Source organism: Ovis canadensis, chromosome 7, assembly GCF_042477335.2.
Source record: "Ovis canadensis isolate MfBH-ARS-UI-01 breed Bighorn chromosome 7, ARS-UI_OviCan_v2, whole genome shotgun sequence".
NCBI classification, from domain to species: Eukaryota; Metazoa; Chordata; class Mammalia; order Artiodactyla; family Bovidae; genus Ovis; species Ovis canadensis.
Window position 1 is genome coordinate 65224632 of NC_091251.1, and position 15593 is coordinate 65240224.

The window sequence follows — 15593 nt, forward strand, 5'->3', positions numbered from 1 at the left end:
CATTTGATTGTTCAGTAGCATACTTGAAGATCATATTTTGCTTACATTGTTCAGTAACATACTTGAAGATCATATTTTGCTTACATTGTAGCTTTTGTTATTTTCTAAATGCTTAAGGATCTAGTTGTGTTGTTTTTGAAATCCAGTGAGTGCTGTTTTTTAAGATATAATGCACTGCATGCTATAAACCCATTTCTAGCATCAGATGGTGATAAAAAAAAAAATTACTGAGTATAGTTAGATACTTAGTGGAACCTTCCAGTGTCCTCAAGAGTTAACACAGTAGTACTCGCTGTCCTCATTGCTAAAACTGGTGAGAAGCAGTTTCTAAAGCCCTCTGTTGCTTACAGTTTTATTAGGTAGTTGTTTTGTGAAAAGGAAATAACCTCTCTCAAATTAGTCTAAAAATACTTGATTTATAATGTGACTTTTATTTTCCATTTCCAAATAATTGTTTTTAAAATTTTATAAACAAGTGAATTTGTCTTGTGTTTAGGTCTTAAGAATACCTTACTTACTTAGATAAGAATCTGTTAAATATCCAAAAGAGAAAAAAACCATGGTTGATTCCAGCAATGCAGTACAGGCAAACTGTAATCATAACTGATTAATGTTTTCATCTATTTGAATTAATTTTCTTACTAGTTCTACATTTGTCAAGGCCAGATATTAATTTGCCTAATATGACTCGAAGAAAACTGTTACACAAGGCTTTCATAATGCAAGTGACGAGTTGCCCTAAATTTCAAAATATTTAAAGAGGGAATGAACTGCATAATCTTCTAGTAACATCACACCATTTTTAGCGTAATCCTCTTCCTTCACTGAAAGGACACACGTATGTGCAGTTGAGCAGGAAATCTTGGGGTTTCTCCTGCATTCTCAAGTTTTGCCAGAGTTCAGCCTGGCTATCAGCAGCTGGCTCCCTCAACAAGACTAGGTTACTGATAGAAAGTTTTAAAACATCAGTTCCTTTCTCAGAACTTGCTTTGTTCATTTCACTAAAGAATTCTTGAACCACTTGCTTCTAGATGCTACTGGACACTCTAATACAGCAGTAATTTAGCTTGTAAAAGGAAAAGAAATTATTCTTCAGATAGACTGCTTAGAATTAGATTTGTGATCCGTGTTTTCCTTGTGTGTGAAATACTTTAGAGTACTGCTATTATGATTCTTGTTATCCAAACTAGACGATTATGTACATAAAATGGAAGATTTTCTTGTACTAGTGCTTATTCTTCTTAGATCAACACAATATAAGAAATCCAATTTGTGTGTGTATGTGTTTAGATTCCCAACTCTTCCTAGTGGTAGGAAAAAAAACTGCAATAATAGGTCACCCTGATATCTGCTGACTTTAATCATCCAGGTAAAATATCAGGAGTTTTCTTCGAATACTCTTCCAAATTTGTTTGTCTTGAACAAACTGAGTGCTAGTACTTACTATTCAACATGCTATAGTAATTGTATTTAATAGTAAATATATATATATATAAGCAATGATTTTTAAAGGGAGCTCGAGAGAGTTTTTCGATTTCTTTTTTGCAGTGTATAGAGGTTTCATATGCATGAGTGTTTTGTTATTTAAGATCTTTCTAATTAAAAGCATCCAGATTCCCAAAGTTCATTTGTAAATAGTGATTTAGAACTCTCTATGACTAGATTCTTAGGGAAGCTCATAAAGGCTTATTTAAACCATCATATAGTTAGCCAATAGTATCATGCTGAATGCTCCTTCTTTGGGAGAACCAGTCAATGTAGGAAGGAGAAAGGAGAGGTCTTACCTTTTTCCTGATTGGACCCAGGAAGGTTATGTTCTTTGGTGTGAGTGTTTCCCAGTTGCCCTCGTACCATCTTAAATTCTCCAGTGAAATGCTCTAGAAACCAACCTGCCTTTTCCCTTCCTGGATGTTCTGTACTTCAAAATTTCATATCTTTCCTCAGAAGTCACACTTCTTTGTTGGCTGTGGTTGGCTAGATTTTTAAGGGGAAAATGTTTTCCAGTAAGTTTTGAGCAAAGTGAAGAACATGGGATTAAATTTCTCTTTTTTTAAAGACTTTATGGAGAATGAATCTTAATATCTTAGATTTCAGGCAATACGACCACATTTCAGGCACCATAGAAAGCAGTATTTTTATTAGATTGGTACCTTGAGAGTACTTCCCAGTTTCCTTTGAGACTTTTCACTATTTCTTTTTCTCTGCTTCAGAACTCAGAGGTTTCCTTCTCATTTCCAAATTTCAGTAACTTCCCCATTTTCTGTATTCCATTTATCCTATAAAGTAGTATAGAAGTCGAATCTGTATTTTTCCAACTCTTGGTACAGTGATGGGAGCGTAGAGGCACCCCTGGAGTAAAGGAACTAGGGACGGCATTAGTATTTGCCAAGACAAGTAGTCTAGGGCAAATAAAGGGAAGGAAGTTTTCATTGAAAACTTAATGAAACCCAATGGATAAGGTTCATCATGTCATATTTTGTCAAAACACATTATTTGTAATAAAATTCTAAATACCTGTCCTTTTCTTGTTCTGTAGGTGATGTAGATGATGTTGCTTGTTAGTTAAAATGCCTTTTATAAAAGAAAGTCCTGCTTCTTATCATGATGTATGTGACTTAAATGACTGTTTCATATTAAAACTATTTCTTCCTTATGTACTGCTTACATATACCTCTTTTTGGGATATTAGTTCAGTACTTTTATACAAATCTGAGTGTGTTCCACATTGGTGACATGTATTTTTGCAGTAAATTTTTGTTTTGTTCTTAGAGCATGTTTAAAGTAACACATGCACTAGTGCTGTGATCTGTGGCAAAATTACTGTAATTCAAATTGGAAAATAAAATGTTTCCAGACTTTGTCCAACATTTATTCCTATGGCAAAGGAAATTACTATGTAATACTAATTATTTCTTATGCTGATATTTTAAGCTACTCTATGAAGTATGTGAGACATCAGTATTTATGGGTTAGTATTAATAGATGGCCTGATGTCGGAAATGGAAGCGAGGAATAAAATAGGGTGTTGGCAGTTCCTAGAAGCACTCATAATAAATACTTCTTAAAAATTTGATCTTCTTCCTACAGTTATAATTTACTAAGGAATTATCTTAACTGACAGTGCATATTAGATTTTTTTTAGCCCATATCATTAAAATTATATACTAGACTTTGAACTTATTTTAATGTCTTCCAACCAAGAAAGATATCATTCACTCCACCATAATCAAAATAAATAGTAATCTTCATTTATTGAGAAACTATTTATTAAAATAACATGAAATGCCTCTAGTTAGAATTTGTAACCATTGATGCAAGGCTTGATTGGTGTTTGTACTCTCTGATGAAAAGATTTGTTAATGAAAATGATAAGATTTTAATGAAAAATGTTTAATCTTAAAAAAAATTTTAGCTTTTTATAAGCGTTTATTTCAGAATACTAGTTTAAAAGCATTCTTTTGTCATCAAACCAAGTACCCAAAAGAATTGTAATAGATAATACTTGCAGATTTGCATATTTGAAATTACACACTTAACAGAAAAAAAAAATGCTTGTGAGTGCTTAAACTGCATATCTTTTTAAAATATTTAAAATTTCAGACTTCTGTCAATTTAAACTATCCTGAATTGATAAGATTTTACTATATCAGTGATGTATATTACAAGGTTAATGTCTACCGATGTTGTCATTTTTGGCATGGTGGTTTTGGTATATAGCATACATTTGATTGCCAGCTATTGATACAACTGACATAGCAATGAATCTGATTCAGTTCTTAGAAAAAAATTCCAGATGCCATACTGTGTCATAATCCCATTATATTTTATTTGAATGCTCAGTGTTTTCATGGTTTTTTTTTTTTTTGTATTTTAGTTTTATTTTTTTTTTTTTCTGGCACTTGATATACAGTCTTTTAGAACTGGATCTATTTCTATTTGAATCATAGAGTTTTAAAGAAGTATTCATATTAAATGATTCATGAATTGCTTTGTAGAAAAATTTGAATGAAGTATAAAATGACTAGGTTACCTCCAAATTATTTTCTTTATGTAGTTAACATGCAGGTTACAGTTTTCAGAGAAATAAAATTGGCTTGGTAACTGAATGCAGTAGATAATGGGCAGTTTGGCTTCCAACTAGTAAAGAAATAATTCTCAATTCTGAATACTTTTTAATAATTACTGTAAATAATGGTAAGCCAGTTTTCATTTTTCTTTTTAATATACTATTTCCTTCTCATTATTTTTCCTTAAATATCTGCTAGAATTTTAAAATTGGAGTTTAACTTATCTTCCACATTTTAGTTTTTTATTCTATAGGTAAGTAGTAAGATGTGTAGAGGTTCTATCAAAAGTCTGTGTTATTGTTGGCTGTTCTTTTCAGGGATCATGCTAAATGTCATTTGTGTGTTGTATAAAGAATGTTATTCACCAGTATATAGACCTACTATTAGTTGAAATTATGTATGGCAGGCTTTCTTGAACAATATGTATTGTAAATTTGTTTCCTGTTAGTGTTATGCTTTAGATTCTTTTAAATAAAGCTAGTTTTTAAAGAGACAAATAACTGTTTTTTAAATGCTTGACTTTCATCAAGACAAGTAAGTGTGATAGTCTTGGCTGTGGGTAGGAAATGTGCCAGGAAGTGTTAAGCAGGGTGATAGCTCCAGCTTACTAGGAATTTAGTTTTATACTGAGGAGCAAACCAAGATTTTTGTTGTTTTCCCTATGAAGTTTGTACACAACACTGAGTCCTGAGTTTCCTTAAGAAAACGAACAAACCTCTATTTTGATAGTTACAAATTAGGACTCTAGTTTTGTTAATAGAAAATTAACTGGAGAGGAGTTCTATAATCTCAGCAGCATAGTGATCCTTGAAGTAGAGCTACAGTATTGCTAATACTGTAGCAATATTAAGAACAAACTTGCTTGAATGATAAAATTAGGTTTACAAAAGGCATCCAAAATCTGTTTGAAAAAATCATCAGGTGCCTTGAGAAAAACAAAGATGCATAAAATGTGACTGTATCAGTTGATGCAACTTGGTATTAGAGGTAATAAAGGTGACAATAAGATAAAAGTACATCGAGGTAAAATTTGAATGTACCAAAGGTTTATTTAAAATGTGTGGAAGGGAAAAGAAAATTATCCCATCTCTTGTAGGAAAAAGATGTACAGAGACTTCTGATCAAACAACATTATGAAATTGATGGTCTAAGGTATCACTTTGTTTCAAACATATAACAATGATAAATATAAAAAGATTGGGTTCAAAACATAAATATGTATACACACAGACCAGGATAAGAAATAAAGGAAAAAACAAACTATGCTGAAGCAGCATCCTGCATGACTCTGAGCCCAAGGCAGAAAGCTGTCAAAAACTCTAATCTGGCAGGGTAATGAGGTCTAAGTGCTACTACATTCCAAACTTGAGATGCAATAATGCAAACTTAAAGGGAAATGTATAGCTTTAGATAATTTTTCAGCCCAAAATATAATGAGCTAAGTGTTGATCTCAAGAGCATATGAAATAAATAATCCTAAGGAATAAAATCCTAAGGAATAAAAAATCGTGAGGAAAGTAGAGGAAGGAAATAAGATAATAGGAAATAGAAAACAAACACTAGACAGGAATAATAGGGCCACAAATTGGCTACTTAAAACGTGTAAAAGATTTAATATTTAAAAGAGTTATTTAAATGGTTAATCTTTAAAAGATGAAAGAGTTTATTTAAAAGGTGAATAAAATTGATGAGCCTCAATTTGGTGAAATTGGTGAAACTGATTTTTTTAGTGGTCAGTAGAACAGGAATAACCGCTTTAAGCCTGGTGGGAGCTGGGATTACTTGTGCTGCTGCCTCACATGTGAAAAAGGTTAAAAAGCAAACTTGGCTCCAGCTGATACCTGGGACCCTAGCTTATAGGCCTAATGTGGCACAAATACACAGTTTTGTAATTTTCTCAGTTGGTAACTTGTGTACAGTATCACCAAAGAATTTGAATCAGTAAATTGACGTAACACTTGGCTGAATTGGAGTTCCTAGGACACAGGTTAGAGGCAACTTAAAACTGCCAGAAAGGAAAGGAAGAACCTAAGAAAGAAACAAAAGTAAAAAGAAAAAAAAAACCCACTGTAAATCAAAATTTCAAAACATGAAGAAAACTAATGATAAAAATAGCCAACAAACATCTTTTAAAATTTCGATCCACTTGATGAAAATGACAGCACAGCCTGAAAAAGACTTTAAGAGAAGTACAATTCAGGATCCTGAAAGATAAAGAATAAAAAACAAAAATTATGAAATCCAATGTATATTCATTCATTCAGCATTTAATAATGAGTGTTATGTCAGTCACTGTTCTAACTGCTAAGAACATGGCAGTGCATGCCGTAAATCAAGCAGACGAAACTCACTACACATGAAATTTTTATTCTATAGAAAAAGAAAATAAACTAAAAGTGAATTAGAGAATAAGTGCTAAGAAGAAATAAAAAAGGGAATGCTGAGCCTGGTAAGGTGAGGTGCTACAGCAAATAGATTGTTTCATTTTGTAAGAAACCACTAAACTGTCTCAATTTTTTGCATTTCCACCAGCAATGAATGAAAGTTCCTGTTCCACTTCCTTGTCAGCATTTGGTGGTGTCACTGTTGTGGATTTTGGCCATTATGTGTTTGTATGTTATTGCTCTAATTTGCATTTCCCTTATGACATATGATGTGGAACATCTTTTCATATTCTTATTTGTCATCTGTGTATCTTCTTTGGTGAGGTGTCTGTTAAGTTTTGGCTCATCTTTTAATCAGGTTGTTGTTTTCTTAAGAATTCTTATGTATTTTGGGTAACGGTCCTTTATCATATGCATCCTTTGCAAATATTTTCTTCCATTCTGTGTCGTGTCTTTTCATTCTCTTGATGGTGTCACTCATAGAACAGAAAAAACTAATGTAGTCCAGCTTACCAGTTTTCTTTCATGAATCATGCCTTTGGTGTTGAACCTAAAATTTATAAGTTTACATTTTAATTTTAGGTCTGTGATCTGTTTCGAATACATTTTGTGACGTTTAGAACCACTATTCTTAGATTTACTTTTTTGCATGTGGGTGTCCAGTTGTTCCATTTGTTGAAAAGACTGGTTTTTGTCCATCATATTGCCTTTGATCCTTTGTCAAAGACCAGTTGACTGTATTCCTGTGGGTGTATTTCTAGGCTCTCTATTCTGTTCCACTGATCTATTTGCCTGTCCTTTCACCAATACCACACTGCATTGATTATCGTTCTTCAAACTTGATCTATCAATTTAGCGCAATCCCAATCAAAATTCTAGCAAGTCATTTTGTAGATATTGACAAATTGATTCTACAGTTTATATGGAGAGGCAAAATACCCAGAATAGTCAACACATTACTGCAGGAGAAGAAGAAAGTTAGAGGACTGACACTACCCAACTTCAAGACTAGGCACAAGGTCGGCCTGTCTTGGAGATTTCTAGGTTCTGGTATGTCTGGCTTTGTAGAATGAGTTAGGAAGTATATCCTCTACCTCTGTCTTCTGAAAGAAACTATAGATAATTGGTATAGTTTCTTCCTTAATGTTTGTCACCAGTGACCCCCATCAGGGTCTGGAGCTCTCTCTTTTGGGAGGTTATTGCTTATTGATTCAATTTCTTTAATAGATAAAGGCCTATTCAGGTTGTCTATTTCTTTTTGTGTTAGTTTTGGCAGATCATGTCCTTCAGGAAGTTGGCCCATTTCATCTAGGTTATCAAATTTGTAGGCACAGAGTTGTTCATAGTACTCCTTTATAATTCTTTTCATATTCATGGTATCTGCAGTGATACCGCCTCTTTCATTTCTCATATTAGTTATTTGTGTCCTCTCCACCCCCCTTACCCCCCCCCCCCCACTTTTTTCCCTTATGTAGCCTGGCTAGAGGCTTGTTGATTTTATTTTCATAAAACCAGATTTGTTTTATTGATTTTCTCTATTGATTTCCTAGTTTTAATTTCATTGATTTATGTTTTAATTTTAAATTATTTCTTTTAAAACACTTTTTACATTGGATTTATTTTGCTTTTATTTTTCTAGCTGCCTAAGGTAGACACTGATTAATTTTAGATCTTTCTCTGATATATGCATTTAATGCTATAAATTTTTTTCTAGTCAAACTCTGATAAAACCCTAGCAGTTTAGGCTCTGGTTAAATAATTTCTTCCAAGGTAAGGTATTGCTAAGAACAAATATATGCTCTGGCATATTTCAAAATCATTCATTTCCCATCCCCCTAATGAGAGCTTGAAGATATTTTTGTGTAAATATTCACTGTGAGAAACTGGTGGAGTTTCGGAAAGTAAAACTCACAAAAATGTTGGGGGCTGAGTCCCCCAGACTAGCTTTTGTCTCAGATCTGCCCACAGTGAGCCTCTAGCAATTTGTTAACTACATTCAGGTTTTCCTGCCTTGGCACTAGTTCCCATGGACATTTCTGCTCTGATTGGTTGTGATTCACTATAAATACAATCTCTCCCATTTGGGGGACAGTGGCTTGCCCTGTGACCTCACTTGTCTTGTGCAGTTAAGAAGAGTTGTTGATCTTTCATTTTGTTCAGTCTTTTGTTGGGATAGAGTGGTGATTTCCAAGCTCCATAATGCCAGATCAGGAACTAGAAGCACTTAAAATTCTTTTTTAAAAAACTGATAAGCTAAAACAAGTCTAGTAGGAAAAATCATTAAGATCTATACTCTGTAAATGTCAACCTAAGATATTTCGGCCAAAAATAAAAAGGATAAATGAACACTTCACACTCTCTACACGAGCTCTACCTATATATTTTTGTCTAGCTGTTAATCACATTGTCTTTTCCTAAAGCCCAAATTTAAAATAGTAAACTAGTGAATGTATTTAAAACTTAGTGCTGAGATATTGACTTGAAAGCTATTCTGCATTCAGTTCAGTTCAGTTGCTCAGTTGTGTCTGACTCTTTGTGACCCCATGAATCACAGCACGCCAGGCCTCCCTGTCCATCACCAACTCCTGGAGTTTACCCAAACTCATGTCCATCGAGTTGGTGATGCCATCCAGCCATCTCATCCTCTGTCGTCCCCTTCTCCTCTTGCCCCCAATCCCTCCCAGCATCAGGGTCTTTTCCAATGAGTCAACTCTTCGAATGAGGTGGCCAAAGTATTGGAGTTTCAGCTTCAGCATCAGTCCTTCCAATGAACTAAAGTTTCTTGGAGAATGACTGATTCCATTTCCTAGAGTAAAAAAGGAAAAAAATTCCAAGTGTGTTTAAATCATTTTGTTGCAAGAATAACGGCTTTTCAAAAGGTTTTTTTTAAAGTTCTGAGGTGGTGTTTAAAAAAATCATAAATCGATCTTTCCTTATGGCCAAATTTGATTTTGATGATCAAAGAATAAATTATGGTTAATTAATTTTAGGTGAAGAATAATAAACATTTAATTTTTGCTTAGTATGTACATTTTCACTCCCTAAAAGCCTGACAATACATAAGTAGAAAATAAGGACATGCCTCTACTATAGAACTTGTTTTGAAATTTTTACTTTTTCTAATATTTGTTATATACAAAATAATATAGAGATTTGTATATGTACATTATGAATCAGATGAATAAAGCAAATCCATCACCAAAACTAGAGGCAAAAGGGGAAAAAAAACTTGGCAATTTTTTTTGATGCTCTCTGATGGCACACTTTGTTATAATGAACAAAATAAAAAATAATTTGAGGTGTTCTCTCAATTTTTCTAGGGAACCAGTCAATATCCTCCTGTCTTCCAGTGGGAGGAGCTGCACCTGAACTCTGCTTGCCAGTGCTAGTAATTTTTTTTCCCTCAATTTAATCTTTCCGTGTGAATCAAGGTCTCCAGATACTGGGTAGCTGGCTTTGTCAGGTAATTCTTATAGTTTGCAGCTAAACCACGAATTGCCTGGGTCCCATGAATTTCCCTCCTGAAAAGGTTCTCCTTCATGTTTGCCCTTACAGATAAAACCTTACAGAAAAACTTAAGGATGACAAGATCACACACACGCGCGTGCATTCATGTGTATATAAGAATACATATATTTAAGCTTTAAACTTGTATGTTCTCCTTTCTTATGGAAGGGAGGACAGCAACGGGATGGAATTCCTCTCCTATAATGCAGAGCTACATTGCAGATTGAACATATTGCTTTGGGTACTATATGCTTCTTGGGATGAGGGGAGAATGGGGGAACCTGTGTTGTTATTTTCTTGGCTTTGTGAGTTTCTCCTTTCCCCTACTAAAAGCTACCTCTTACCCTTGTGGCTCAGTCTTTGGCATGTATCAGAATTACCTGGAGGTTCTGTTAGAACACAGATTGCTGGGCCACAGTTCCAGATTTTCTGGTTCAGCAGGTCTTCAGTGGGGTCTGGGAATTTGTATTTCTAGGAAGTCCCCAGATGATGCTGACATTGTTGTCAGGGGACCATGCTTTGAGCAACTTTGTCTTAATTTGTGCAGTGTGTCTATGCAGAAATCAGCTCTTTTGGCTGCCACAGAGAGTGTCACTTGTTAGAGTTCCACCTAGGAGTTAACTGTTATCCTTTCTGACAGCTTTCCTTTATAGCTTTACCACATATACAGGAATCCTTAACCAACAGATTTGCTTTTCATTAAAGTTTTATATAAATGGCATTATTCCTTAAGGGTCTTTGCTTTATTTTTCACTCATCCACCCAGTATAAAGTTTAATTAATTTGTACTGTTAGATGATACTCTTTTGTATGAATATATCTACTGATATTTGGCTTGTTTTCAGGTTTTTGCTAGGAAGCTGCTATGGACAGTTACTTCTTTATTCAATCATAGAGTTACCCTCTCTTTATGAAAGGACCCAATCTAGAGGAAATCCTCCCTCCCTTAGACTTTCCCCCTAATTCTGACCCCCCTTACTGAGACACTCAATGTGGCATGTGCCCTTCCTTGCTCAGTGACTGAATAAAACACGTTATTCAACTACAGATGTCCAATATATATTGAAAAATATATATCCTGTCATTCTTTATTGTGCCTGTTGGTGAATAGAAGTTCTTAATCTTAGTTCAAGTTTTCAATCTTTTTTCTTTAACATAAGTGCTTTTTGATATAATACTTAAGAAAAGCTTAAGTATGATAAGATCATATATAAAATATGTATGTGTATATAAAAATACATGTTTTTAATTTATATTATCTTCATCTAAAATTCATTTTTGTGTGTGTCACCATATGCATACATGTCATTGCATGTAGCGGTTCAGTCTCGTTTTTTTCCCATATGGTTACAATTTCTAACACCAGTGTATTCAATAGTCATTCCTTTCCTTGCTTTTCCCCATTTATGTGCACACTTTTGACATATATCAAGTTTCCATCTACACTTGGGTTAGATTAAGATCTTTTTGTTTGCTTTAAATCTGTTAAGGAACACAGATAAGGAACACTTCTAAGATTGGATTAGTTTCTAGGCTTGTGAAACATTTTTTAGGTAAGTACCTAAGTCTTGAAGTATAAAGATTAATGGTGTTTTAAATTGGTATCAGCTGGTGTAATGATTCAATAATAAAACTGATCAAGTTTTTTAAAAAAGATATTCAGAGTGCAAAAAGTTTCATAAGACTGATACAACAATTTCACTACGCAAGTTTGCATGTGCTTAACAAAGTGATTGTTAATGAACCTCCCTGAAACTCGCAAACAGCTCAAAATATGCTGCTGCTGCTGCTGCTGCTGCTAAGTCGCTTCAGTCGTCTGACTCCGTGCGAACCCATAGACGGCAGCCCACCAGGCTCCCCCGTCCCTGGGATTCTCCAGGCAAGAACACTGGAGTGGGTTGCCATTTCCTTCTCCAATGCATGAAAGTGAAAAGTGAAAGTGAAGTCTCAGTCGTGCCCGACTCTCAGCTACCCCATGGACTGCAGCCCGCCAGGCTCCTCCGTCCATGGGATTTTCCAGGCAAGAGCACTGGAGTGGGGTGCCATTGCCTTCTCCTGCTTTTAATTTACCATAAATACATTATATCACTTGTGTTTCTCTATAGTGGCAGAATCTACACTTTAAAATTTTGGAATACATAAACTGTCTTTAGAAGACACAAAAGAGAGTTTGAAGGAAAATGGTGAAAGTAGGCATTGAACACAAGAGGGAAAAATGTTAAAAGCAACATGAAAAAGAATCTATAGGATTGACTTTTAGGTTTCTCTGCTTGGGAGGACAGGAGACAAAAAGTCTGACATGGTCCCAGTATTCAAAGTTAGGATATCTTGAGACGATGAACTGTTCTGAGGGGTGGTCTGTTTGGAGGGTAAAAAATGATATTTTCCCCTCCCAAGTCTGTTGTTCCTTAGCTTTCCTCAAGGGTTTTTTTCAGTAGCTTTAAAATTTGTATTAATGACTTTCAAAATAAAATGTTAAAAATCCCTATCCCTAGGTGGCAGTTTGTAGGTCCTTAGCTTTCAAGTTATTAAAAAATTCCAGTAATTTTTAAAGCGTCTCCAAAAAGCATCCCAAGGAAAGAACATTGGGAGCTACGGCATCAGGATCTTAATCACAGTGTAGCCACACTAATCCAAGTGACCACAGCGTTGGGTATACGGATCTCAGATTTCTTAAACACGGCATGTGGGAAGACTAACATGGTCTTCAAGTTTCCTTTCAGCGCGAAAGTTACAGGTCTCCCTAAGCAACTATAAAACATATCCGTGTCAATTTAACTTATCCTACAGTTGAGTTGCTGCCAAGCATTCTTCAGGTGAGTCATACGGTCTTAAGTTCTCAAATCGAGAAACGAACCCTATCTGCACGCCGATGAGTGGCTTCCGACTGACAGGATTTGAACGACTATAACAGGACAGGCAAGCTTCTATGCCAGAACGTCTGTATGAGCAGGAAATTCCCCGAACCAGAACACCAAATGGTGCTAACTTCTACAGCTTCCGTCACAACAAACAAAAGGCCAGGCTGCCACGGCGCGTGGGCGTCGCACCTGCTTCTCGCGGGTCACGCTTTCCTACGTTACTTTTTTGCATTTTCAGGCGTGAAGCTTCTTTCTTGCTTAAGCGGAAGTGGGCCTGCTGCTTCGCAGATTCCCGAAGGGATAAGACCCCAAACAGCGGGAACGCCCCCACAAGCCGGCCCAGGCGGTCGCGAGGGGAGCCCGCAGGGCGGCCGCAGGGGCGCGCCCGGGGCACGCTGGGAACGCTGGGGGTGCCCCGGCCCTCCTGACCCGGAAGGGCTGGCGTGTGGTAACCCCGGCTTCCCTAGCAACCGAGCGGGCGTGAGTCGTCTCACTCTCGCCGGCTGCCTCCCAGGATGCCGCTGCAGGTTAGCAATTACAGCTGGCAGCAGACGAGCACTGCGGTCTTCATCTCTGTGCCCCTCCGAGGCGTCAGCGTCCGAGACGCGGACGTGTTCTGCACGGAAAATTATTTGAAGGTAGGAACGCAAATTGTGCCAGCCGGCCCCGGGGGTGTGGTCTGAGGCGTCTGCGAAGGCATGGCTGTGGACGCGCAAAAGGCGCGTCCTTGCAGATAAGCATCCTAAAATATTAGTCCTATTAGAACAAAACAAAACAAGATACGAATCTCATACAAGTGAGACACCTCGTCTGTAGATAGATGTCATCGGGTCAGGTATGATTTTATCCCTGGCTTCCGTATGCCTTGCTACTTTTATCGTGACCTGGGAATAAATTTATAGCAGGAATTTAAGAAAATGATTTTGGCCTCCATCACTTATTTCTTAAGGGGTGTGTTTTTCATTTTGTGCAGCCAAATTAACTTCCGTTTCCCCTCTTCTGAATAGGTGAACTGCCCTCCATTTTTATTCGAGGTGTTTCTCTATGCTCCTATAGACGATGAGAGCAGCAAAGCTAAGATTGGGAATAACACTGTTGTTTTCACCCTGCACAAAAAAGAAGCAGCCATGTGGGAGACCCTTTCTCTGTCAGGTAGTAAGTTCTTTACTAAAAGATGTTAAGCTGGTTGTGCTTTTTAAACTTTATACGATTCAAGAATCTATCTTTTGAAATAATTATGTTGCTCTTCTAGGAAAACAAAATAGGCACGAGTGTCATTTAGATGAGGTAATGCTTCAGCTGCCTCTTAAATAACCTAATAATCTATTTATTGAGTAATCGAATTTCTAAAAAATTAGAGTCTGTTCATAATAGCTCTTAAACGATGTGAGCTTCTGTCTTCAGAGGATAAGGCCTCCCGGTGTGGCCTTTATGAGCACTCATTTTGTATTAGGCATTAGTTCACCTGTTAATCCTTGTAATAGTCTATCACTTAGGTACTCCACCACGCTCACCATTTTTTTTTTTTTTCTATTAAGGTGAGGCTACTGAGGTGCAGAAAGGTTGAGTAATTGCTGAAGGTTACACTCAACAGTGGCTACATATTTGAAGATACATACTATAGAAGATAGTGAAGGACAGGGAAGCCTGGTGTGCTTGCAGTCCATGGGGTTGCAACGAGTTGGATGTGACTTAGTGACTGAACAACAACAGAACTTTTACAGAATACAGATGTCTGAATCTTACCCTAGACAGATAAAATCAGTTTTTGGTAGTGGGACCTAAATTGTTAAAATGGTTTTTAGAGGTTAAAATGTACAGTCCCAAGTTGAGATCTCCTGTTGTCTGTACTCTTAATCTGTATTCTATTCTTCTGCTAAGATCAGCTTTGTGGGTCAGTAATTGCCCTCTACTGCTTTAGTTCTGTTATCTTCCTCTCTGATACAGTAATCATGTTTTCTTGTGTTTTCTGTCTACTGTCTAAAATTTCTCTTAGGTCGTTGGCATTAAGCTTTGAGTTGGAACTATTGAGAATAGGGAAATTGCAGCCACTCTTTATGTTAATGTTTTCTTCATATCTTGCAGTGGAATTAAATTTTATAGTTCTTAGTACTAGGTAAGATTTTTCTCTAAAATGTGGTTTTGAGCTCAGAAGATACTGGAAGGGAGGTTATCATAGCTAGCTTACTTTAGTTCTGTATTGAATCCTAGACTAACTGAGGGGTTTTTAAAACCAGATTTGTTCTCTCCTACCCCTGTCTTACTTTTTGATTCTTTAAGTCCAAGATGGTGTCTGGGAATATGTCATGAAACACACACAGGATGTTCTGACTTCTCACCTAAAGTTAAATGTAAATATTTTTATTTATTTCAGTTGATGTTGATAATCTTAATTTTGAAGTTAGATGAAACCAGAATTGTCATCTATTATAATGACTTAAACAATCGCATACATGCTAAGTTGCCTCAATCATGTCCGACTTTTTGCAACCCCATGGACTGTAGCCCACCAGGTTCTTCTGTCCATGGGATTCTCCAGGCAAGAACACTGGAGTGGTTTGCCGTGCCCTCTTCCAGGGGATCTTCCCGACCCAGGGATTGAACTTGTGTCTCCTGTGGCTCCTGCACTGCAGGCTGATTGCTCTTTACTGCTGAGCCACCCAGGATGCCCAAAAATAAACAGATTAGGGGTTGAGAACTACCTGGGTGGTTCTGATGACTGGCCAGGTTTGAGAGCCACTGAGTTAAATGTTTATATGTATGTGCATGTATGT

At 36.4% G+C, this 15593-nt stretch overlaps 1 protein-coding gene across 9 annotated transcripts in view; it reads left to right on the forward strand.

Annotated features, from left to right (window-relative positions):
- The first annotated feature begins 13184 nt into the window (after window positions 1–13184).
- DNAAF4 (dynein axonemal assembly factor 4) overlaps window positions 13185–15593 on the forward strand; it is a 69152-nt gene continuing 66743 nt past the window's right edge. For 5 of the 9 annotated variants that reach the window (XR_011258232.1, XR_011258233.1, XM_069596455.1 and 2 more), the window contains exons 1-2: window positions 13266–13457; window positions 13827–13974. Coding sequence is in view for 7 of the 9 variants with exons in the window: in XM_069596455.1 (XP_069452556.1) it covers window positions 13335–13457; window positions 13827–13974 (271 nt within the window). In the remaining 2 variants the exon portion in view is untranslated. Of the gene's footprint in view, window positions 13458–13495; window positions 13655–13826; window positions 13975–15593 lie in introns of those variants that run through there. The other 4 variants (XM_069596457.1, XM_069596459.1, XM_069596461.1 and 1 more) reach the window with 3 other exon arrangements.